Source organism: Pinus tabuliformis, chromosome 5_1, assembly GCF_031772625.1.
Source record: "Pinus tabuliformis cultivar Carrire ecotype Pingquan chromosome 5_1, CPIR1, whole genome shotgun sequence".
NCBI lineage: Eukaryota > Viridiplantae > Streptophyta > Pinopsida > Pinales > Pinaceae > Pinus > Pinus tabuliformis.
This window is the reverse complement of record NC_142305.1, coordinates 871,155,008-871,180,216: the sequence shown is the minus strand read 5'-3', so window position 1 is coordinate 871,180,216 and position 25,209 is coordinate 871,155,008. Positions and strand designations below refer to the sequence as shown.

Genomic DNA, 25,209 nt, shown 5'->3' with positions numbered 1-25,209 from the left:
ATCAACAACAATGCTACCCTGCAGCTTATACAGAGTTCCAATTCGAACTCCCCACATTAATACCAATGCCCCCTGAACCATCTTGCAGGTATCCTTCTCGAACACTGTTTTTACACCTGCATCATCCAACTTACAGAAATCAGATTTTTGGCTAATGCAGGAATATGCAGAGCGCCCGGAAGTGTTCTAACCCTTCCACCTTGCAACTTCAACTTTACTTTTCCGCGATCAACGATTCTAGCCTTCCTGTCATCCCCCAAGAAGACGTCACCACCATCATATTTCTCATACTCACAGAACCACTCTCTATGGGGAGTGAAATGAAAGGATGCACCTGAGTCAACCAACCATGCCTCATGATCTACATGTGTACTTGAAGAAGCCAAGTACACATCCCCACTTTCATCTGAGGTGGTTTTCGCCTCTGCAAAAGGAGCATCATCAGATACCTTTCCTTTATCAGGAGCTTTAGATTTACAGTCCCTTTTGTAGTGCCCTTCCTTTCCTCATTTTCGGCACACCACCTTTACAGGTTTTCCTAGAGATTTAGATCTACCTCTAGATTTAGATCTCCCACTCGATGACTTATTTTTGTGTATGTTCTAGGACCGTCCTCGTACAAACAAGGCATCACCATTCTAGCTCTCCATATTTTTCCATCTCATCTCCTTCGTTAGCAAGGATGAGACTATTTCATCAAACTGCAAGGCAGTTTCATTGCTACCTATTGCAATAACCAGACTATCCCATGAATCTGGTAGAGAACAACAACAAACTGATGCACTTATCTTCATCTGAAATTTTAATATCAACAGATAATAACTGACTTACCACAGTATTAAATGCGTTCAGATGTTCTATCACCGAGTCTCCATCTTTCATCCTCAGGTTATAGAGCTTTTTCCGTAGGAACAGTTTATTCACCAGAGATTTAGATTGGTACAAAGTCCCTAACTTGTCCCACAAAGCCTTCGTCATAGCTTCCCCTGATACATTCAACAATACTGAATCCGAGACACACAATCATATTGTGCTCTTAGCCTTCTGATCTAACTTCTTCCATTCTTCATCGGACACTCCCATTGGTTTAGTACTCGAATCTACTGCGATTCACTGATCTTTATCCACCAACAAATCCTCCATCTTGAGTTTCCATAACTCAAAACTCTGACCATTAAATTTCTCGATCTCTATCTTTCCACTGCTCACCATTTTCTTTCACCACCAGAATCGATCCCGCAGATCTCCCACTGAACAGGGTCTACCACAAGCCCGAGCGAAACCCCTCAGCAACAAAGGCGTCCCCTTGAAGCCAAAACACTCTGATACCAAATGTAGGTTTTAACCCCGTACAGAAATTACCTGCATACGAATTCTAAAACACAGAAAATAAACAATGCGAGAGCATAACACATATACATAGAGATTTTCCCCTGGATCCCAAAACCGGGACTACCAGCTTGATTTTTCATTATTTTCCTTTCAATGTTACAATACATATTTATACATGTCAAAGCATCCAATACCATGGACCGAAAACCATCGAGTCCAAAACCATGGACCGAAAACCATTGCGTCCAAAACCATGTGCGAAAAATCATGCACAAAACCATAGATAGGTCTACCCAACCTAATATAGGGTCAAAAACAAAATTTTCCGAGGCACTGCCCTGAACCCCATAGAGTGGGGTTACCTGCACCCCTCAAACCCCCAACGAAGGGGGGCTCCTGCCCCCTTCTAACCCCAATTAACTACGTGGGCTAGTCGTGGAAAGAATATAACACAACCCAACAAAAGCTCACCGAAATAGAAGTACAAATGCAACCAAAGTGAGGGAAGTTGTCAGTGGAAAATGTGCATTGACTATCGACATGAGTTGAACATTGCATAAGCATTATGCCATGCTTGTTCAAGCTTGCATAAAGGAAGCGTGCTTATGAATTCATTACGAATTAAGCATGTGTGAGCAAGTGACTTCGACAATTAAAACTGAGAAGAAGACTTAAACACTTAGCACAACATCAATCGGCAATGAAATGACCGTAGACGACAAATCGTAAGACCCTTAGTCGGCTCCAAAATTCAAGTGTAGGCAAAGTTTTGGATGGTGTTGATCGCAATGTCAATAGTAAGCTACATCACTAAACTCTTTAGCATCCTTAATTAGTAGGTATCCTTTCATAGAAAATTACATACATACCTATTTTAGTAGTTCCTCTCAATGATGGTTTTGTTCCCCATATGCATGGTGTGTGGAGATTAAGGCTAGAAGGAAAGTCAAATCTAACGAGGTGGAGGTCGTTTCCTCTCATGCATGTAGACAACACAATGTGGGATTTGATCCCCAAATTGTAGGTGAAATCCTCTAAGGACATGATAGTTCAGTGAATCAATCACTGTACTTTAGGTTTTGGATGGATTTGAGATGGTTTTATCTCTCATATTTGCTTAAGAAAAACTTAGGAAATTGTTACCCACCAAAATGGGTGACATGATAGAAGAAAGCTTTCCTCCTATATTTGAGAACCAACCAGCCAGCAGCCCCTAACATTCACTCCTTGATGATGACATGCCATATTGTTAAAATTGGCAACTAGGGCCAAATTCCACCTTAAGACAATCATATGATGGAAATGATTATTGCAATGGATTCCTCTTTTCAAGAGGTCCAATTCTAATATAAAGATCATCTTATTCTAACAAGCAGAAATGGAATTTTGAATTTATTCTTTCTCATGCACAAATTGTCAAGGTCGGCCTCAGTCAAATGTAGGCTCATGAAGCCCAATGGATGTGTCTCCTCACCCTCAATGAAGTGTATAAATAGGAATGACCTCTCTCATTTGGAGATCACTCATCTAATCACATATCTCTCTCTCTCCTCTCTTGATTGGTTTGTATAGCTTGGAGGCCTTCTCTACTTTGCACGTGTGAAAGAGAACAAATTTCAGGGTTGTTTTTGGAGGCCAAAAATTTTTGGAATTAGGGCATCGTTGACTTGGATTGTTTGACGATGCGTTCACTTCATTTTTCTGGGCAGAATTTCATTTTCTGAAGGCTGCATTGGTTGGCACAGTTTTCGAGGTGATTGGGACAGTTTGACCGAGTTGACTTCAATGTTGACTTTCTGATTTGACAGCAGAAATTACAGCAGGGTTTGACTAGGTTGACTGAATTGTTTTTGGGTTGACCCTCTTAGAAGGTCGAATTCTTCTGTTGTTGACTGAGCTGCTTGGAGGACATTTTGAGGCTACTTTGACCACCATTGACTTTCTGGTTAGGGTTGCATTCACTGTTGTTGACCGCTGATTTGGCAGGACTATTTTGAGCATGTAATTCTAATATTTGTACTCTCTCTCTCTCTCTGTTGAACTATTGAAGAATAATAAGAAGATATGATCAAAGGGTTTTCCCACATTGGGGTTTGTCCCTAGCATCCGCCATTCTTGTGTCCTCTTGTCTTGGCTTGTCTTCTGCACATGTTTTATGTTCTATTTGCATTTACTATCAATGTGTTTAAGTTAATGTGATTGCTATTGAATATAATTGGAAATTGTCATTGGGATGATAACGAACATTGAAGTAAATTGCGTTAAAGCATAGAACATACCATTGTTATCTAAAATTAACATGGTATCAAAGCTCAGGTAAAGACAAAGCCCAAGCAAAAATTAAGTAAAGCAATCACTAAGGGAAGTTGTTGGACAAGGACTTAGAACTAGTCCCAATGACGACTACATCTTACCTCAAATCTGACTATCATGCATGGAAGATGTCTCTAGATTTGACTTTGGAAGAAAAGGATTCTATGGACTATGTCAAAGGGAGAGTTGTGGCCGTAGTTGCACAAACCAAGTACAAGAAAGGTGAGGTTAAAGCTAAGAAAATCATTGTTGATTCTATTCATAAGCCTTTGGTTGCCTATATTTCTGATTTGAAAACATCTAAGGAGATGTATGACAAGCTGGTTGGGATGTTCAAAGTAAATAATGCAAATCAAGTTCTCTTTCTCAAGAACAAGTTGAAAGACATCAAAATGGATAGAGGAGAATCCATACGATCCTACTTCATGAGGATTACCGAGATCAAGAATGATCTCTTATCTATTGGAGAAGTCATTGGTGACAGGGAGCTTACTGTTATTGCACTTGGAAGCCTTACAAGATAATGGGATGTGTTCAACACTACCATCCTCAACAATGACAGGATTTCGGGATTTGATGAATTATTGGCCAAATGCAGTCAAGAATAAATAAGGATGCTGGAAAGAGACAAGCCTTAAAATGGAAATAATCCTACCGCCTTCTCCGCTCATTCTAAGAGGAAGAGCAATGTTGGTTCAAGGAATCAAAGACAAGGGTTGAAGCCATGATTCAAAGAAGGAAAGAAAGGAAGATGCTTCAATTGTAACAGGTTTGGCCACTTCGCTAGAGAGTGTCCTCAGAAGAAGGATACTCCAAGAGATGATGACAACAATAACAACAACTTCAAAGGCAATGGCAATCAAAGGAACAACAGGTTCAACAACAAAGGAAAGAGGAATGTTCCCATTCCTCGAAATGGAAGTGGTCGTCCTCTCAAGAAGTCGAGAAACTCCAAGTATGAAGAAGTCAATGTTGTAAAGCAAAAAGAAGTTTATCTTATTTTTTCCCTCACCATCACCTCTCCTCCAAATACATTGGATCATTGGTTGATTGATATTGGTGCCTAAAGGCACTTAACTGGGTAAAAAGAAGCCCTCTCAAACTTAGTTGAAAAGAAGACAAATATGGACATTATACTTGGTGATAATGCCACCTATCCCATGAAAGGAATTGGGACTGTTACTCTTCACTTAAATCAAGGTCAAACCCTCCACTTACAAGTACTATATGTACCTGATCTGAAAAGGAACTTAGTCTCTATTTCTGCAATGGGAGATAAAGATTCAAGGTGACATTCATTGATGGGAAGGTTCGTGTTTGGCAAAGGAACCCAAGAGATGCATTCACTCTTGGATTCAGGGTTAAAGGTCTCTATCAAGTTGTGACACTTCTCTTCAATCCAAATTATGACACCAGAGATTTGCTCACTTTCATTTCAAAACCTTAATTGGTGCAAGGAAAATGGTCACAGGTATGCCCAAATTCAACTTAAATCATGAAGGTGTTTGTCAGGGATGTGAAGCTGGAAAACATACAAGGGCACCATTTGTTAGAATCTATCAATTTATTCACTCTTTTGCTTGGGATAACCAATAAACATGGCATCCATAATTGCCTTTCAAACTGGGATGACATAAAGATGCATGACTCAATCTATTGCACTTTGTAAAAATGATGACGAGATTTTCTCAAAATGATGTCCTTCTAGACACAATCCTGTAACAACCCATCATAAGTGTAAAATGGCCAGTTTTCCCAGGGTGGTTATGGATGCCCTGGGCATTTGCTTTGCTGGAGATTTCCTAAAGTACAAGAAATAAAAAAGATATTTACCAAGGACAGCCTCTTGAATTCCAAGACTTCTCGTATACAGAGGCAAAGCTTCCTTTGGCTCCTCAAGAGCTGTGTACATAGTCCCCATGTGTTCCAAAATCTTGTCAACCAGTGGTTCATGATTCCCAACACCTGCCAATATTTTTTTTATCTGCATACCATACAAACATTTAAAACAAAAAACATTTATTACAATAGATAGGAAGATCACAAATACCTATACTCAAAGGTTGCTATCGTAGAAAACTCACTGATGCAGATAAAAAAGTACTGACACATCCTCATACATAGACAGACATAACCAGTCATTAAAAGTGGTGCTGTATTGGATAGGAATATAGAAGATAACGAAAAGAAAAATGAAATCAAATGTTTACACTGATTTGTATATAAAATATATGCATTAGTGACTGCATCTGCAATGCAGCAAGCTTGAAACACAATCACAATTCGGAGGTTATCAAAAAGAGTGACAAACAAGAGTAAAAAGAAATTCCGGGTCCTAAAATCCCACTCAAACTATAGACCAACCTTGATGAACATAAAATTATTCATACCTACGAAAATGATATGACTAATTTTGACAACATATTGTCATTTAATCGACTATATAGAAAATATAGATGCAGCTATAAGTAGAATATGTGTCCCTAGGCAAGTGTAATTGAACTCAGATATAAAAAAAGTCTGGAAAGGGAACCATGGTAGGACGAGCATCAAAGCTGGCTAGAGTCTCTAGTATCTACATAATGCATCTGAATTCCTCCCTCATCAGTGGAACCTAATTCACAAGTGGATTATCAATCCTTTCATTTGAACTGCAATGTTACACATATGTTGATGTTCAGAAATATTTGGGTCAGTTAAGAAACATTCCATTTTCCTCTGCTTCTGCAGCATATTGTTCACCCAAATTATTATGTTAAAAAAGAAAATGCTTAAAATATGATAAACTGATTTACTGTTTTGTTGCTCTTGGAACTATTTCTAAAGTATCTCACACAAATTAGAGTGTACAATATACCTGCTCAAGCAAATTCTTTGTAGCCTTGAAGTCAGAAAGACTCATATGCAACTGAGCTAGAATGTCCAGCATAGCAGCCTGCTCCACGCCTTTAATGCCTATCTCTAACTGCTCTGCTACTGATTCATAGTTAGCATCAATCAACTCCCGGGCAGTTCCTTCATCTCCAGTTTCAATAATTTGCTGCACCTGAATAAAAAGCTCATGTAGTTGATCCTCCAATTCATTTATGTCCCTAGCAGATTCTTTTAGCTCATCGTTCAGTGGCAAAGATCTGGCAAGTCAAAGGGAGTCATCAGGTTCCACCTTGAAGTCATGAGGCACAACGTATGACTAAAGTTCAATAATTTGATTTAATTCAACATGTTGAAAATAAAGTAGTGCACATTAAAAGTTAGTGGGGGACAAACTGTGTGACATGGCATCCACCTTGGAGGTCAACAAATCAGTCAAAAAAGGCCAACGAATTGTCAGAAAATCAGTTTTAATGTCACGGATTTGCTAAGGGATAAGTAGGGACAAAAACTGCCACATGGGACAGTTCTTGTCCCCCACTTGCTCCCACTAACGGCCAATCAGAAGTAAGTCTACACAAACAGCCAGTTGTGAAGATTTACGAACATGACCAATTGAAACTCCACGGAGACCCAATCAATGGTCAACGAAACTGCCAGCAAAGGATTGAAGACAGACTTGGGGCTGAGCACTCTAGTTTGAAGGGATTTTTCCATGTGATTGGCTGCCAAATCACACTTGCCCACTCAGCATATTGCAACAGCCAATACACAGCATCTACACAGAAATACGCACAGCTATATGGGAGCTTCTACGCAGAAATTATGGGCAGTTTGTTGGTTCGATTGGAGAGGTGTCACACCCCAGTTTCTTGTTGAGGATTCATTGGGAGTGTGTCTCCCCTTCTCACCCACTTGATCACACATTTGGCAGGCCATAAAATATTGCACATGAAGAACAGGGATATGCTGCCAGTCAAGGATGCTACCTACAGCATTTTGGAAACACATGGACAGTCCTCTAAGCCACTTGGAATTTGACATGGTCTTGGGATCTTCGCCATTGTTCCACTTGTCATTGATCTCTCTCATCGGTATTTTCTCCAGTTTCTCTATAAATTGAGCATTGGGCTCCTATTGTAATCATCTTGGAACGAGCTATTGTGCTTGGGGAGATTCTGCTACATTTTGTATTCATTCTCCTTATGTTATAATAAAAGACCTTGGGGTACTATCTTGTGTTAGTGTTCTCCTTTTATGATTGCAAGGTGATGTTATTTCAATTTTTGTGCTTCATATTCTACATGTATTTTGGATTATATTAGCTCTCATTTTGCCATTTATTTGGATTGATATATGTAAGCTACCTTGCATAGTATTTGGATTAGCGAAATACTCTAGGAAGAGGAGCACTAGAAGATTCTTGGTTGAATCTCTAGCCTTCACATCCCTTGTACAATCTAATCCCTTTATGAGTGTTAACATCTCTTTCAAAATGTGTAAAAATTTAAGAATTTGTTTAAGGATTGATTGGGCATGGGGTAACTTTTCATATAAACGAACTCACTCTCAAGGGCAAGAGTAGAAGGACCCAATCAATTTGTTCTCAAAGATCTCATCAAAAGAAATCGAAAGAGGGAGTTTTCCTTACCTTAGCTTTCTAAGATCACAAAATCTAAATTCAAAATCTTTCTTGATCAATGTTATGTGCTTTAGTTGATTCATCCAGCTTTTGAGAGCTTTTGGAAAGGCTTAGCCTTTCCTTTCTTGCACAAGAGAGACCCTCTAGTGTTACATGTGTTTGTTCTATTTTGTACATTAATACTTTGAAAATAATCATGAAGCTAACTGATGCAGGAGCATAAGGCTTGAAGACAAATTCGAGGAATTATTCGAAAAATACAAAAAATATTACAGGCAAAGGAGTGGGATCCTTTAGCCATCAATTTCCATGTTTTTCTAGTTAAGCATAGAGTTAGAATATAGGATTTGATCATGATGTAATAAATTTTAGTTAGTTAGCTGTAGCGGAGATTCTCGAGGAGAATTTCTCGCAGGACAGATAGGGTCAATAAATTTTAGCCTTTGAATTAGGATCTGGTTGTTAGGATGAACCAGTACTTATGTAATTTTCACACTATTGTAAGAGGATTTTGACTGTTGAAGAAATTTGGCTTTCCTGGAGCGAATCCAGTAAATTGGGGAAATTTAGTCTCTATGTATGTGAATGAGAAATTCCCTGTCAAATCCCGAAGGATAATCTCCTTCAAAACCTCTCTGTTTATTGTGAAATTCAAATTTTATTTGGTGTTCTGTGAGATTGAATGAAATTGTGTTGACTGTGTCAAATTCTATGTTTTTTTAACTATTTCCTCGTGAATTCTAAGTGTCATCCTTCACCCTATTTATCACATACTCTTTTTCTCTTCTCTGTATCAAGTCCTGATGATGAGTCTTGCTCTAGACTCGAAACGTCGACATGAAAAAAGATGAACACTGTGGATTATCTGAATTCAATTACCTCTCAAAAACCACTCCACAGAAACCTGCAATCCAAAATTCTAAGTGTGTTGAGCGGGGGATTGTGAATTTTCGAAAACCTTGGCACTGTGTAGAGTGTGAACTTCTAAAGTCTCTCAGCATTGTGAAAACCCTGTGAGAATCCTAGTGGTCCTCAGTCTCGAAGCTCTAAGCTTCGTTTTCATCTATCGGCTCGTGGAGCGGATGGTCGAGATCAATAGAGGAAGACCAAGGACGTAGTGGCGTGAAGATTGATTTTGGACCATTAGATCTCGGTTGAGATAGATCTATAGTGTTTGGGCGAGGAAGTTACTCGATAGTTAACGAGTAGAAGCGGGTTGGAGAAAACCACAAGTGGATTTTGGGTGGAGGAAAAGGCCGTAAACAGTGATTCCCCGTTGGCTCCGATTCCACACACATAATGACACGTAACAGCGAAGTGAGAGAGGGAAACCGCTTTTCAGCGGATTTGGAGTGCGCAAATTAACCGTCTGAAATACATGTGAGCCGTTAGATCTGGTGGAGCGAGATCAATGTTTGACAGACGAGGAGCAAGTTTTGAAGTCGGGAAGTGATGTGACCGTTAGATCTTGAATAGATCAACGGTGGAGAAGTGTCGACGAATCTTTAGAAGGGCAAATTTCAAATTTTATTGAACTGTGGTTTGTCTTACCGTCAGGACCGGATTAGTGAAAGTTTAGCGAAACTCAACTTTAGAGCTTAGCGGAAGCTCTAGAGTTGTCAGTGAATGATAGAGAGCCCATTGGACCAACAATTACACCTACAAACAGAGGTCGAAGGCATAATCTCACAATTTGGGAGATTAACACTCCTACCTATACCCAGACCACCACCATTAACTTGTTTCTCTTTCTTGCTTTGTGTAGATATCTAGGAGGATTGGAGGGCTTAATTTTGAGAAGTATTGTTTGAAGATCAAAAACACATTATTGGAGCCCTGCTTGTCCAAATTTTTTATGTTCCTAAGTAAGAATGGGAGTGATACTAAGCAAATAAATAATGCAGCATTTAAAAGTAAAAACACACATTAGACATCCATGAAATCATTGCCAATCAAGAACTGTTGAGCCATGTTAATAAAAATCAGAGGGCTAGATACAATATGAAATGGAATGGTGCACCTGGGCTTCTCCCAATAAACAAAGAAGACCAACCCCAGGTGGGAAAATAGCTGAGCTGAAAGCTGCTCAGCTGTTGCACCAATCTGTATTGCACTGCCCTAGTAAATTGTTGCCCTGTTGAACTTCGACCTGTTGGAATGTGCCCAAAAACTGCCCAGAAAATTATATCCCTTTAGCCCCGGACTCATTAGACAAAACCCAGAACGAAATTTCGTTGGTTTTGAATTTGGAATTTCGGCCTCCTTGGAACCTCTCCTCAACTCCTACCGCCAAATTCGACTTGCAAGGAACAGCTTGCAAATCCCTTTGTAAACACTTATGAAATATTGGTTTTACCTATGCTATCCAACTCCTTGCTCCCCGAATGGCTCTTGGCCAAGATTAACTGCTCTTCCAAGCCCCATGAAATTGTTGCTACAGGCCTCTACGCAATCCCTCTGCTCAAAAATTCGTACAACCGATGCACTGGTCTAGCTGGCTGTAAATCCCAACGAAAATGTCCTCAACAAGTAGCCTCCTCAGCTCCCGGAACTCCCAGCAAGCAATGAACCTCCTTGCTGGCTTCTAACTCCTGCGTGTTTCTGGCTGCCCAGGAAATACGCAGTTCCCTTTTCTGCACTGTTGGCTGAAGTGTGTGACTGTGTTGAACTCCCTGAAACTCTTGTGGAACAGCCTCCCTAGGGCGGGCACGGATGGTCCCCCGAAGAAGAGGTTGAATCTCCAGCATGAGAGATTCGTGGCTAAACAGCCGGTAGACTCGCTAAGCAACAAAGCATACAAAAATGCGTTTGTTTGCAAATGTTCAAGATGAAAACAAAATGAGAGATGATCTCTCTTTATAACTCCTTGGGGCCCCTTACCTCATGTGGGCCCCTCCATCCACCCATTCGATTTTCCCTCCAAGCATATCAAATGGCTAATTCGAACTCCTATGTGGGTGGCCCCCACATTCCACTAGCAGCTAAATAAAGTCGATTTGGCCCTTAAGTCCCTAAGTCGAAAGTGTGGGGCCCTCTTCCTTAGTTAAAAATGTGCAAAATTGTGTAGTCGAACCTTGTTACTAATGTGTTTGAGAAGGGACATGACAGTCCTCCCCTCCCAAATGTTGCTTGCCCTCAAACAACCTCAAAGTTGGGTACTTCAAAACATGCTCACCCTCCCAGGTGGCATCCTCATCTGGCAAGTTCTTCCAATGCGCCAAACATCACTTGTCCTCAAGCAATACCTGAACAAACGCCCTCTATGACAATGGACTGCACTATCACCGCAAACTCACCAGGGTCCCAAATGTGCCATTGGATCATCCCTGATCATTGTATTATCCTATAGTGAAGGAGTCCCTCGATACCAAGATCCCATGCCAACCTGATTAACGTGAAGCCCCCCTTGCTCCGCTCATTATCTTGCCAGATATGGGCATTAGAACCCCTGTCTATCACCAATAAGTAGAGCATCCTGACAATGTAAAACTCTGCCCAAATCCTCATGAAGCTGCTCTACCGAATACTCCACACCATGCACTCTGATTGTGGGCCCTTGAAGATACAACTCAATCCCTATGCTAATGAAGCCTCTCCTACATGAGCTCCTCCTGAAATCATCTTGTTAGCCATCCTGCCATGTTGATGAAGTCTCCCACGCCTTTAGCAAATCATTGAAACCCGATGGAGAATCTTGATGACCCTCCCCTATAGAAACCAACTCACCCCTATGGGTATCTGAACTGCTAAGTACTATGACGCTAGGGTCCCATGCCCAACGTAGCAAGAAACTGTCCTGCTAACCCCACGACACCTTGGTCATCACTAACTGTCTAACATGCTCGTACCAGAGCCTCCTCTCGCATAGGTCTCGGCCACAATCTATGCGATGATCGAGGTTAGGCCCAACCTGCCAAAGCGACCCAATAGTGTCAGTGCCTATCCCTCCATGGTTGGCCCCAATCTTGAGCAACAATCTACCTCGCCCTATGGTGAGGGCTTCGGTGATTCCCCATGTGTCTGCCTATGAATGAATCAATTTGCATGTTATCCTGCCCATGCTCACTAAGGAGTGGAGTATCCCACCAATCCACTAGATCCCTGGATCCCATAACCATACTAGAGGTCCACAACCCCCAATCCTCTCTGCCTGTCATTGTGATATGCTGCTAGTTGTTGGGACTCCTCCGTGCCCCATCTTTGACTCTTGTAGGTATCTAATAGGTAGGCACCGAGCATCAAGAACCCATGTTGTGAATAACCAACTGCTTCGCCCCTGCCAAATCAAATAGCAAGATCTACTATCCCAACTCTTGATGATATTCCCTGGTCCTGCTGGAAGCCTAGGCATCATCCTGCCAACAAGGGCTACCATCCCTCGCACCTCATTCTCACCTAATGTCTCAAGTTGTCGAGCTAGAAAAAAACCATACAACTCCCTCTCGGTCACCTCCCCAAGTGTGAGCCTAGGGGTGGAACATATGCTACCTCGACAATCAACCATGTTATCCCTAAGCTTGTATCTGTCAACTCGTGTGCCTACCAAGTGTCTCAACTGGAGAGTCTCCTCCCAACCCATGACACATGGTGTCTCATCCAACTGCCTAGGTTGAGCCTCCCATGCCCTGCTGCCTGAATGGAGAGTGTCAAGGGGCAACAACCAAACACTATGTAAGCAACACCGGAGGAGGATGGGTGGGTATGTCCCGAAGGGTATGATCAAGAGTCTGTCAGAATGCTTAAGAGTAATCCTACGGACGTCCCTGTCTCTGCCTTGGATCTACTAACAACCCCCTCAATGCCCTATCTCCGCTAAACATTGTGTCACCAGATGCTCAACCATGTCCTCATTGATCCTAGGTGAGATGCATCCAATGGTAGACCTACTGCCCCTGTCCATTAGTCTCCTTGGAGGTAACGCTCCAAGCGCCCACTGCACGGCATCATTTGCCACTGCATACCACCCAATATCACCGCACTAATCGACATACCACTATATATCGCAACCTGTCTCTGTACACCATGGAATACCCCCAGCTACAGCCACACCATTCTGTATCATCCTATGTCATGCCTGTGTCACTACACCTGTCACTCCCTGCACATCCTCAATGTGATGCGAGTCACTCCTTCTACCCCACAATGTCAATCGGCATGTTGTGGTATACCACCATGTATCTCCATGCTCCTCTACATGCCACTGCTCCTCGCTGCATAGCCCTACACACCACTGGGTGTTATGGCCTAGAATTGGGTCTGTATGCATTAGGCCACATCCCTCCGTATAAAATTGGACACTGTGACCTGATTTTGTTAAGTCTTGTGTACCACTGCCTACTATCATACAACCCTATAACATATGGTATCCCGCATGTACCAAAGTTTCTGCCACTCTGATAGTGACCCCACCATGACACGTGTCATGTCCCCTCGTCCATCCTGGTAGACCTGAGCACCCTAACTCCCTCCTACTAGGAGGGATATCTCTATTGTGCCGATCCTCTGTGACCCTTGAGTTCTAAACCTCAATGGGAGAAGGGGATCCTATCTTTCTATACAACCAAGCTTATGCTTGAAGGTAAATTTTAACAATGCAACTCTAGCTCTAGAATGAGGATGCAAAATGACCAAATTAAAATTGCTTCAATGAGATCACAATTATGCAAAGTGCTCCAATGAGAAAAATCACTTGTAACCAAAATATTCAAATATCAGTTATCAACTACAAGATCAAATAGTGAAGCACATAAAATTACTCAATGAACCAATGATAGCAATAAGGTTTGATTTCTTGTATGTTCTTATTAGCATTATCTTCCACTTATATAATGTAGAAATTATAAACAAGTGAAACTTCAAACTTATACAAGCACAATGATAACCATAAATAGATGAGATTGTTAACAGTGATTTAAAATGATGAAATGCAAAGAGAACTAAACCATGCAATGCAACTTCTAACATGAGAGAAACCAAAAACAAGGAGTTAGTAATCTAACTAGAAAATGGGCTATCCTCAACTTTAGAGGAGGCCACAAGAGACAAGCCAAAGCAATCATCCACTGCACAATGACCAACTTTAGAGATGGACAGAAATGCACCAGACCTCAGAAGATACCACTGTCAAGAAAGATCACTCCACTGCCAACAAGATCAATCACCAAAGATGTAAGAGACAAGAGCTTAGATACTTGTTACGTTTCTTGTGATTATTTGCGACAATTCTACTTATTATTGTTGTTATCTCTATGATTAGGCTCTGCAATGAGTGCTTCAGATCTAATTATTGGGCAGTCTGTCACAAGGTCACAGTTGAGAGGATTTGTGCTTCAAAGCCCTGCGGTCAAGCCTTAAAGGCTAATATACTAATGTCGTCCCTCAAGAATGGGTGATTTGGCCACAAACAAAAGGTGAGATCCCTTCCAAATCTCCACACTATACCTGCAGTCACAAGAGGGTTAGCCCTAGACTAAATGCAGTGTGATCAAACCCTAGGAAGGCTTGCAGCCAAGCCTATAGATGCCTTTGGCCTTGCAGCTAGGCCTAGAGAGCTAGATTTGTGAGTGAAACGAAATTCCAAGCCAAAATAAAAATTAGAACCCTTTCCCAAATGATAAATTGACTTGCAAGCAATAAGTATTAGTTGACAAATCAATAGATCAGAAATTGTAATGACAAATTCTCAATATAAAACCAATATCAAACCCTCCAAAATTCTGTTTAGGCCTACAAAACAAGGAGATCCGTCTAATAATTAATTGTAATGAATTTACGGTGCCTCTAATGCCTGCAGCTAAGGTTTCTTGGCCTTTTAAGGCTTTCATTAGGGTTAGACAGGCAGATTAGGCCTGCAACCAAGGCTCCAAGGCCTCACAACCTTTGTGCTAGCTCAAATGGATTCAATAATCAGACTTTCGGCCTTCAAAAATTCGTCTAAAAACCTGCAATGAAAAGCACGTTAGATTGATGCCAAAAATGCAATTGTAACCACAAAAATTATTTGCCAACAGTTTCAAATGATGAACCCTTAAGAAGCCTTGATCTGCAATGGTCTAAGCACTTATAGGGCTTGCGGCCTCCAAATGTGGTTGAGCGTTGGGCAAATGAGGCTAAGGAATGGTGGATCTAGGCCTCAAGAGGCTAGATCAATGTAATATTTCTAATTAGCCATGGCTAATTAGAATATTCGATTTTGCTCAATTTTGTCTTCTATAGTTATTTGTAAATAAAAAGGTGAGGAAAAGGGGACATAACTCACTTTTAGAATAAAAGGTCACTTCCTAGTAGCACAACGTTGTGACTTAAAGGGGAGCCAAGGGGGCCAAAGGACCACGCAGAGATGGGGCCCACGCAGACACTTGGAGGGACTGCGCAAATGGAAAGGAAACACGTGGCAAGAGGGGATTACGTTGGAGGAGGTGAGCCTTGGGATTGGGAGAGGCCAATGCCATAAAGGAGAGAGGAGCCCCCTCATTTTGTCATTCGATTATGAGCATTTGAGCTAATCACTTCGACTTGGAGCACGCTGGCTGTTTAGCCTGTCTGCAGCACTGTTTAGTGCACTGAGTGTCTCCGTTCGGAGATCTCACCCTTATCCCCGAGGGATTTCGAGTGCCTACTCGGGCAAAAGGTATTTTCAGCAGTCTTTTTGCAGTAGTTTTGATCTTTGGCATTGATGTGGAGCTGAGCATTGGAAGACTGCGCAGTCTTGAGAGAGGGACGCAGTTCTTCTGGGAGCAGTTTCGGATTGAGGATTCGCGGAGGAGTTGAGCGGGGATATTGAGAAAGGGATCAGCTCTTGCATATTGGAGTGGTTTGGTAGAGTTTCAGGAAGTATTTTGGAGGATTCTACTCAATGGCAGCGCAGGGCCTTGAGGGGTTGCGTGATTCCCCAAGGGGGGCGATTTTCGGGGGTCGGCCATTTCAGAAAAGCTTTCTTGGGTTTTCTGGGTTTTCTGAGTAGGGGCGGATTCCAGAGTTTCAGCATTTTCTGAGGGGAATAGCCCCAAATCCACATTTGATTTCCAGCAGTAGCAGCAGCACGGCAGTTTCCAGCAGCATCCACGCAGAGGCCATTCCTTTGTTATTCTAAGTGTATTTCTTCACTTCCCTGGTGCAAGTCGAGGTGCCATCCTTCTGATCACCTCCTGTACTCATTCCATTACTCAGTATAATAAAATGGCTTAGCATTTCTCGAGTATCTGCTTATATTATTATATGTTACACCACTGTTATTTTTATCATTTTGAGTTTCCTGGTTATTATATTATTTGTGCGTATTTGGTTGGAGTTTAATGGGGGTTTGGGGAAAATCTCTGAAACGGGATATTACAATCAAGCTTCAAAACCCTGCGACCCTCTCTTAAGGATTGGACGGCTTCCTCCAAGATGATTTGATGCCCAAACCCTAGCCGCTAAGCTATGTGAGGGCTTAACCTTTTCAAAATTCAAATTTGCCTCTTGGATCTTGAAAAATAACACCTGCAAAGTGACAAAGAAGCCTAGTCGTCCCTCCAAATTTATAAGAAAATTCAAATAAAGGAAGAAACCCCAACTAGCTATATACACAAAGAAAAATAATTGCAAGGGTTAGTAAATTTATTTACAATATTCACAATGATTAAAGCTCTTCTAAGAAAATTTGTCAATTAAAGCACTTTAGAATAGAAAAGACAAATTTAATAAATAGGTGACCTTGGTAGAGTAAAAGACAAGAAACCCCCTTCAATGTGGTCTTATGATGAGCCTTTGAGACGTTCCACTACGGGTTCTTAGCCATCATGCTTCAAGTAGTTGGTTGGCTCAACTAAAACTTCCCCGAGTACCTAAAATCTTATTCAAAAAATTTCTACAAACACTCAAAAATTTGTTAGATCCAAATGGGATTGATTCACACAGTAAAATGGAGGTCTATAGGCAAAACAAGGATCCAATATATCTGCCCAATCATCAATACTTACACAACCCAAATAATAGTGCACGATACCTGTACACTAATAAATCCCAAAGGCATGTGGAAATAGCAACATTAAAATTCAGTAGAACATTAAGCTCAAAACCAGAGTAAATTTACCATGATAGGCTGAAAACATACACCCATAGCTTTGCCCACAAAGACTTCGATTTTATTGATCAAAAAAAATTATAGAGCTTCCACAGCCAGTCACACCATCCAAAGAAGTTTCAATGAGGAGCCTTAGGTTTCCTTATATAGAAAATAGAGAGATCTAGATCCCCCTCCAAGTGGAAAACGGCTAGGTCCAATGATGTGCACAAATTTGACTTGATCCTAGAGAATAACAGCTAGTTGATGCTTGATCCATGCCAAATTAAATCCTAACCCTTGATCTGGAAGAACAAAAAATCGAATTTGTTGATGAAGACTTTGATCCCTGTCCAAAAATGTTTTTTCCAACCTTTCTTCCTTGGAAAATCTCTTTTGACTTAACCACCATGGTCCAAAGATTTGATTTTTCTTAAAAAATCCATTTTTTCCTTTGTGGAGGGCCTAAAAATTAATTTCCAATTTCTTTTCTTAATTTTTCCTCATTCAATTCAACCACCTGGACCCAGAAAATTGATTTTCCTTGACAAATTATTTTTCTTGGTCCAAGGAATTTTTTTGTGGGATTTATCTTTCTTGGAAAAGAATCCTTCAAATTTAATCTTCCTCCGGAAAGTCAATCTCCTCCAAAAATTCGTTTTTCCACTTGGAGAGAATTTTTATTTTCTCCCATTTTTATTTTTTGACCATTTTCTAGCTAATTGTTTGGCAGAAATTAAATTAAATGACTCCACAGGGGATTAAACACATATTTTCACCCACAACGTGGGTCTAAACAGATATTTAGGCGATGATGTCTAATTCTAATTAATCATCCACCTAAAATATTCCTAGACAACACATTTTACATCAAAATATTACATAGGCATCCCATTAGAAGGGGATTTTTTATAATCGCCACATAACCTCTAGACTAAACCAAATTCTGCGACACAAAACATATGATCCAGCATGATAAAAGTACATAAACTCGATAACACTAGGACTCACCTAAGGTCTTACCATCAAGCCGAACTCTAGCTTTGGGGTATATGGGAGAAAAACTCCGTCGATTATTTGGATTCAGAAACGTGAATAATTGGTAGAAGGTAAAAAAACTCCCTAGAGTGAAACTCTTTAGCAAGGAACCTTAGGCTACCTGAAAGTTTTTACATGGCTTTATAGTCATACTAGAATCATTTTTACAACGTTGGCCCACAAGGCTGCTGAATTTGGATTACAAATTTTGACAAAATCGTTTCAAGATGATGATGATTTCCTGCTACTTGATTGCTTGAACATGATGGAATGCTTTGAAAAAATGTGTACTGCTATAAGCTAGTTGACACAGAGTGGTCAACACTGTCCAAATTCACATTTTATCCAAAATACATAATCATGGGCTGGTTTATGGAGGGTTGTGATCACAATCCAGCACAAGGAGGTAATTAGTGTGGTAGAAGGTAAGGCATATTTTCATTTCATCACAAATTTCTTAAAATTCAGAAATATTTTCAATTTCCTTGTTTCATATATTTTCAAAAAGCAAAAAAATCAAAAAACAAAAAATAATAATAATAATTTTGCTAGCTTGTGCTTAATTTTCCAATATTTAGTTAGTTTGGTACTTGCATTTTGATACAATGACTTATTCAATTGGCCCAAGAAAGGCATAGTGGTTTGTTGTGTCTAGATAAGGCATTTATTTCCTCAAACAAGCTGCTTTCCAAGGGTTTACAGATCATCAACAGCAAGTCACAGCCACCTGTTACAAGGTAAACAACCCCTTTTCAAGGGGGTTTGGGCTTCCACACATATATCTATCATTTCCCCTTTATTTTTATTGCTTCATGAAGTTAATTGAATATTATTTGAAGCATAAAATCAATCCCAAACTTGCTAGGATTAAAACTCAGCAAGGAATAAAATCTGGGTTATTACCCTAGTGCGGATTTAACCCCAAAACTGAGCATTTGTTTTCATAATTGAATATCTTTTGAAATACTCAATATTTTTGAGGTGTTTGTAGGCTCATTGGAAAAGTCTTTCAGAGTACTAACCCCTCCAACCCAAATACAATTTTTATTTGCACAATTTTAGGATCTTGGGCAATGTTCCACCAAGTCTCCAGGACGGGGAGACGCGGGTGCGGGGAGACGCACAAAGGGGACGTGTGGGAGAACCCTGAAATTTTAGGGAAATTTAGGGGAGACGGGGAGACGTCGAGGTATATATAATATAATTTTTAATTATATATATTATAAATTTATATATATGTATATAATTTTGAAATTTTCATGTTCATATTCATTGTTCAATAATGCTAATTCATCAAGATTCAATACCATAAGATTCAATAATAAAATTCAATATGAAATTCAAATATTCAAATACAATGTACATTGATCCATATCAATTATCATTCATCAATCATCATTCTATAATTTACATTGAAAACCAAAATAATAACTGAAACTAACATATATTCCAAACAGTTGTTTCTATATGATTAAATCAAAAAGTTATAAATAAATTAACTTCTAATATATCTGACCAACCTTTGCTATTTCGCTTTGGTTTTCACTAAAAGAATGACGATAGATGAACCACATACCTGTAATCTTACAATGCTCTTAATTTGTTCACGGTCTAGAGGTTGGAAAACAATATACTCATCAATGCGATTCATGAACTCAGGGCGGAATGTCGTTTGAGCCACTTCCATAACCCTGTTCTTCATTCTCTCATACAGTTCCTCTTTTGATCCAGGTTCATCATCAAGCCTACTTAGAATGTACTGAGAACCAATGTTTGAAGTCATAATAATGACAATGTTGGTGAAGCTTAGAGTTCGACCCTGAGAATCAGTGACCCTTCCGTCATCTAAAATCTGAAGTAGAATATTGAAGGCATCTGTATGTGCCTTACCAATTTCATCAAACAGAATAACTACATAAGGCCTTCTACATATAGACTCAGTCAACTGTCCCCCTTCTTCATAATCCACATACCCTGGTGGTGCTCCAATCAGCCTTGAAACTGCATGCTTCTCCATGTATTCACTCATGTCAATCCTCACTAGAGCTTCATCAGTATTAAATAAATAGGATGCAAGAGCCTTAGCTAATTCTGTTTTGCCAACACCTGTTGGGCAACGACTGCTAAGTGCTAAAAGCAAGCCGTTGCGTGGAGAAGAGTGAGGATGCGCTGAAGCTCTCGTGGGCGCAGTGAGAGCAGATGGAAGAAAAAATGCGTTGAGGTAAGAGCATAATGAATGGCGGCAGAATGAAAACTTGAAAAGTGGAGTTAACCCTAACTTGTTCATGTAATTTTTTATTTGTAATTGTTAATTTAGTTTGTTTTTATTTTTTATGTTTTTTTAATAAATTAATTTTCATTTTTTTTTTTTTTTTTTTTTTTTTTTTTTTTTTTTTTCGTTTATAAAGGGTAATTAGACAAAAATGAAGGGGGGACGCCCAGAAGAACCCCATTTTCGGGGGGATGCCCAGAAGAACCCCATTTTTGGGGGGGGGCGCCCAGAAGTACCTCTTTCGGGGAGTCGAGTCTCCCACATTGGGGAAACGCACCCCCTTGCGTCTCCCCGAGTCTCCCCAAAAGAGGGACGTGGGGAAACGCACCCCCGAGAGTCTCCCCGTCCTGGGTGCGTGGGGTGCGAGGGGTGCGCGCACCCCACCCTGGGGGACGCGTCCCCATGGAACACTGATCTTGGGTGGCCCTGAAGTGGGCCCTAACTTGTTGGTCCTGTGTTTGTTTGCAGAAAATCAGACTTACAAGTCCAAAACAGCAAGCAGAAGTATTATCTACAACCACATACAAGAGTATAGTCAAGGGTAATCATCTACTAATTGGTAAGGGTTGTCTTACTCAATCTAGTGCATTTACAAAGTTTATTTAACTCTTTTATTGAGTGCTCTGATTGTTGGTCCCCTATTTAATGCTATAGAATATAATTTTCATATTTGCAATCATCCAAACTAACTCCTAGACCCCATCACCCGACAGGAATTTATAGGCACCAATCTACTAATCTTGTGGTCAAGTGTTTTGATTGTGTAGGGAAGCTTCCTGTGGCATTTCAAAAGTTGGCCTAACAAGTGGGGACTCGTGCTGAGGTAACAGTGGACACTCCTGTGTGGTGCCACTTTAGCATATCTTGCCGGACCTTTGCAAGACTGGTAATCCGTGCAGTTACAAGCTATAACTTCTAACATCCAAAATCCATCCCATGATTAACTGTTAAGCCACAGTAGAGAAGCATGTGTTTTCCTTCGTATGCTCTTCATTTTTATAGAGTTACCAATTTACCACACATTTTCCTAGCATTTCTTTGCTGTTGTACTGTATAATAGTGACATTTTTATGTTACAAACCCTTTCCTAAAATTTCCACAATGTCTTTGGCATGCTTTACTTCTCATTTAAACTTTAATTGTTCATTAATCTTCTTTCTTGTCCCCTATCTCACTGATCATTTTCACCAATTAATTGATTCGCAAGAGGAATTGAAACAATTAGCATCATCATTTTCTCCAAGGTAGAGAAACCAGGTGGAAGTACAATTGAAGGTTTTCATTTGACAGTTTAGATGCAATAAAAGTTAAAACCTCCAAGAAGTGTAGAATACCTTTTAAATCACTTCTAAGATAATCAAGACCTTTGTTTGGTCAATAAAGAATGAAGAAAAGTATTCCTTTTTATATCCAAAAAAAAAAATTGCATAAACAATGCAAATAAAACGCAACACCTTAAACAGGAAGGACATTAGAGAAAACTGGTAACAAATCAATAACCAACCCAAGTTTGTCCATGACTCCAATGGCCGCTTCTGGGTTATCCATGGTAATGGCATGTCTAAGGCTGTTTAAATGATCTTCAAGAAGCTCTTTGTTTTCTTCCCAACCATCAACAACCTCAACAGAGCTCCTCTTGCCAAATACAATTGCATTCCTGCATTATAAATGAAAACTAATTTTACTAAACAGAATCCAAATTCTAAAGAAGATGAAATGCCAGAAGATATCACTAAAAGTTGATTTGAACAAACACAATCTGAGCGATAGACATTAAGAAGAGCCATAATATATGCCTATACAATTTTGACAGAATGTAATCTGTAGTATGACAAGTCCATCATGAGTATAGAAATGTCATATCAATCAAGGGTGAATTCCTGTCCCTCAACCCCTCTTAAGGCATCACTTGAGCTATGATCATTGATTATGATACCAGAGAATAAACCTTGGATGCTAGCCACGGCCCACGACTAATTCTGAAATAAGATCTTCAAAAGTTTAGATTAATGTTATGTTGTCAAATGAATATTTATCAAGAAGGTTCTTGTTACCACAAAATCTAGAACTTTAGTAAAAAGCTTCACTAAGCACTATAAATTAAGGGTAACAATAGGATCAGTTGCTACTGTTACATTAGAAACTTAAACAAGTTCTCAAACACATGCTAACTTTAAATTACCAATTCTTGTTATAAATTAGGGTTTTCAAGCAACACAAGTTACAGCATACAGAATTTATGACAGCAATAAAAAATAGTCTAAAATTGATGGCAAGCAAGCAATAAACAAAGGCTACTTAATGACTAAAGTAGGAAATAGGTTGCAGCAATTTTTCAATTGCTGAAAACACATAAAATTGTTATAAAACCTTAGACGTCAACCCTAACAAGTGGCAGAAAATGCATAAAAACTTATGTTTTTACTTTTCCAATTTAATGTATGTAAAGCCTAACCCAATGACTATGAGGTCCAAGGTATTCTATGCTATTAAATGCAGATTTTGATGTAACTGAACTCTAATTTACCCTAGAAAACATGAAAAAAAAAATAGGGTTTAATTTTTTATAGGATTGACAAACTAGTAAACTAGTGCCTTTCTGAACCTTGGGCTAATGAAATCAAAGGTGAGGCCTTTGGTAGAGGACCAGTGGAACAAGAGTTATGAAAGAGGAAATACTACAATGAGGTTTCTCTCCATCAAAACCCTAGTGACATTCAATCAATTGGGGATAAAGGACAAGGAAGCTATACTAAGGTTCATTGATGGAAACTTGGTTATAATTTTACAAAAGGAGATGTTAGAACCATAAAAGATTCAATACATATGATGAAAATTTCAGTGAAACCCAAATTCTACAATGATTCCAAAATTGAAGAAGATACAATAAACTTACACAAAATCACCATAGAATCACTTTATCATCCAAGAGGAAATTCCTTCCAATCATGATATCCACCCGAGGGCAATTTGTTCAATGAAAGAGACACTAGTGCGCACTCTCTAATGAATGAGTGAGAGTGTTACCATGATCCTTTGCTAAATCAACTTCCCTCTACTTGTAGGAGAGAAACCAAGTTAATTTAGCTTTCAAATTGATTAAAAACCCTAAAAATAATAAAAAAATATGATTACAAGTTAAGTAGTTCAAAAGCCAACCTCAAAAATAGTTATTTGAATGATAAAACATAAAAATAAGCCTATGTTTAACCCATACATGTCAGCAAAAAGGCCTCCATGGGTGACATCATCCTCTAGAGTCTATGTTGATTTTTTTCTAGTAGCGTCGGATGTGCTCTAGCCATGAAAATTGGTGGAGAGGCTAAGGCGCATGAGATCTCCAAGACCTAGAAATCGTTTGGGGAAATTCCACCCGGATGAAGAGATATTAAAATAATTAATATTTTTAATGGGGTTCTGAAGTCTAAACTTAAGAAAATTAAAATATTAATGTGTATTAATATAAAATGGGTGAGAAATTCTAAATAACGAAGATCAAGCCAAATCTAATCTTAGTCGTTGATTAGAGACTTAATCTCAGGCGTTGAATCGTCAATAGGAAAAGTATAAGAGGAGACTTGAGGGTCAGTTGGAGATACACTAAGTTGATCAGTCAGTTCGATCTTTTGGGGCGAGGTTTGCTAAGGAAATCGAGCAAGTGATCTGTTGTAGCGAGGGGCAGTTCGGCAGGAGGCTGAGAATACATAGCAGAGAGGCAGTGAAAGTGTCAGAGAGACAGCGCAAAGCCAAGGAGGACTGACGCAGAGGCTAAGGAGGCCAACGCAAAGGACAGAGAAGGTCGTAAAGCTGACGCAGGCAATGCAGAGGGTTGCAGGGCTGACACTGGGTTGAAGAGTCTGCGCTAAGGTGATTTTGTGGGGCAGACTGGGAGTTGATCAGTTGACGCAAAGTCGTAGGAGGGCGACGCAGTTCCAGAAGATAGCTTGGAGCAGCTTTTGTTGTCTAGTGGAGGAACAATCGAAGTTACTGTGGGGCCAATCATCTGGTTTTTTATTAGCCGGAATATCTGTCTCCGAAGAAAGGTACTATTGTTGAGGATAATCTCTGAAGGGTGAGCCATTTCTGGCACCCTAGTTATATTCAGAAATCTGCATAATAATAAAACCCTCATATCTGCTGCACCAGTTTTCCCACATTGAGATTTTCCGGGGACGATTGTCCAAAAATAACGGTGTCCCTTGTGTTCTCTCAGTTTATTTCAATTGTTGATCTGTATATTTTTGAAGGTTGCATTTGTGTTTACTTCGATATTTATGCATTTAAATAACTTGTTAATGAAAAGAACAAGTAGGAGATAGTAAACCAGATATTGCAGTAGGGATTTCTGAATTGTTAGATTCAGAAATTTTCACATGGTATCAGAGTGATTGCAGATCAAGGAGGACTAAAGACACCAGCAAAAGAAATCTGAGAGTTAGCAGCAGCGAAGCAACTGTCCTGAGAGACAGCGTTATTCTAGAGCCAAAGACGCATAAGAAAGAGTGACGCAAAGGCTCACACAAACCCTGTGTCAGCATTCTGAGCCAAGAGGAGAGCCAAGGCAGAGACAGAGGAGGGGCAGATCAGGCCTACGCAGTTCCCATCATCTTTCTCAATCAGGAAGGATTGAAGCTGAGGCCAGGAGGAGTTGATCCAGCTCTCATTGTGATTGCGCAGAGCCAGACGGGTTCAGATTCT

The 25,209-nt window shown here is 40.0% G+C and overlaps 1 protein-coding gene across 2 annotated transcripts in view; it reads right to left on the bottom strand.

Moving 5' to 3' along the window:
• Nucleotides 1-25,209, bottom strand: part of LOC149167597 (Tetratricopeptide repeat (TPR)-like superfamily protein) — a 239,728-nt gene that overhangs the window by 108,241 nt on the left and 106,278 nt on the right. Inside the window, exons 3-5 of one of the 2 annotated variants that reach the window (XM_089433044.1) lie at nucleotides 22,016-22,168; nucleotides 6,503-6,776; nucleotides 5,479-5,629 (exon numbers count right to left, since the gene is read on the bottom strand). In XM_089433044.1, coding sequence (XP_089289170.1) covers nucleotides 5,479-5,629; nucleotides 6,503-6,776; nucleotides 22,016-22,168 — 578 coding nt within the window. The remainder of the gene's footprint in view (nucleotides 1-5,478; nucleotides 5,630-6,502; nucleotides 6,777-22,015; nucleotides 22,169-25,209) is intronic. The other variant, XM_089433045.1, reaches the window with a different exon arrangement.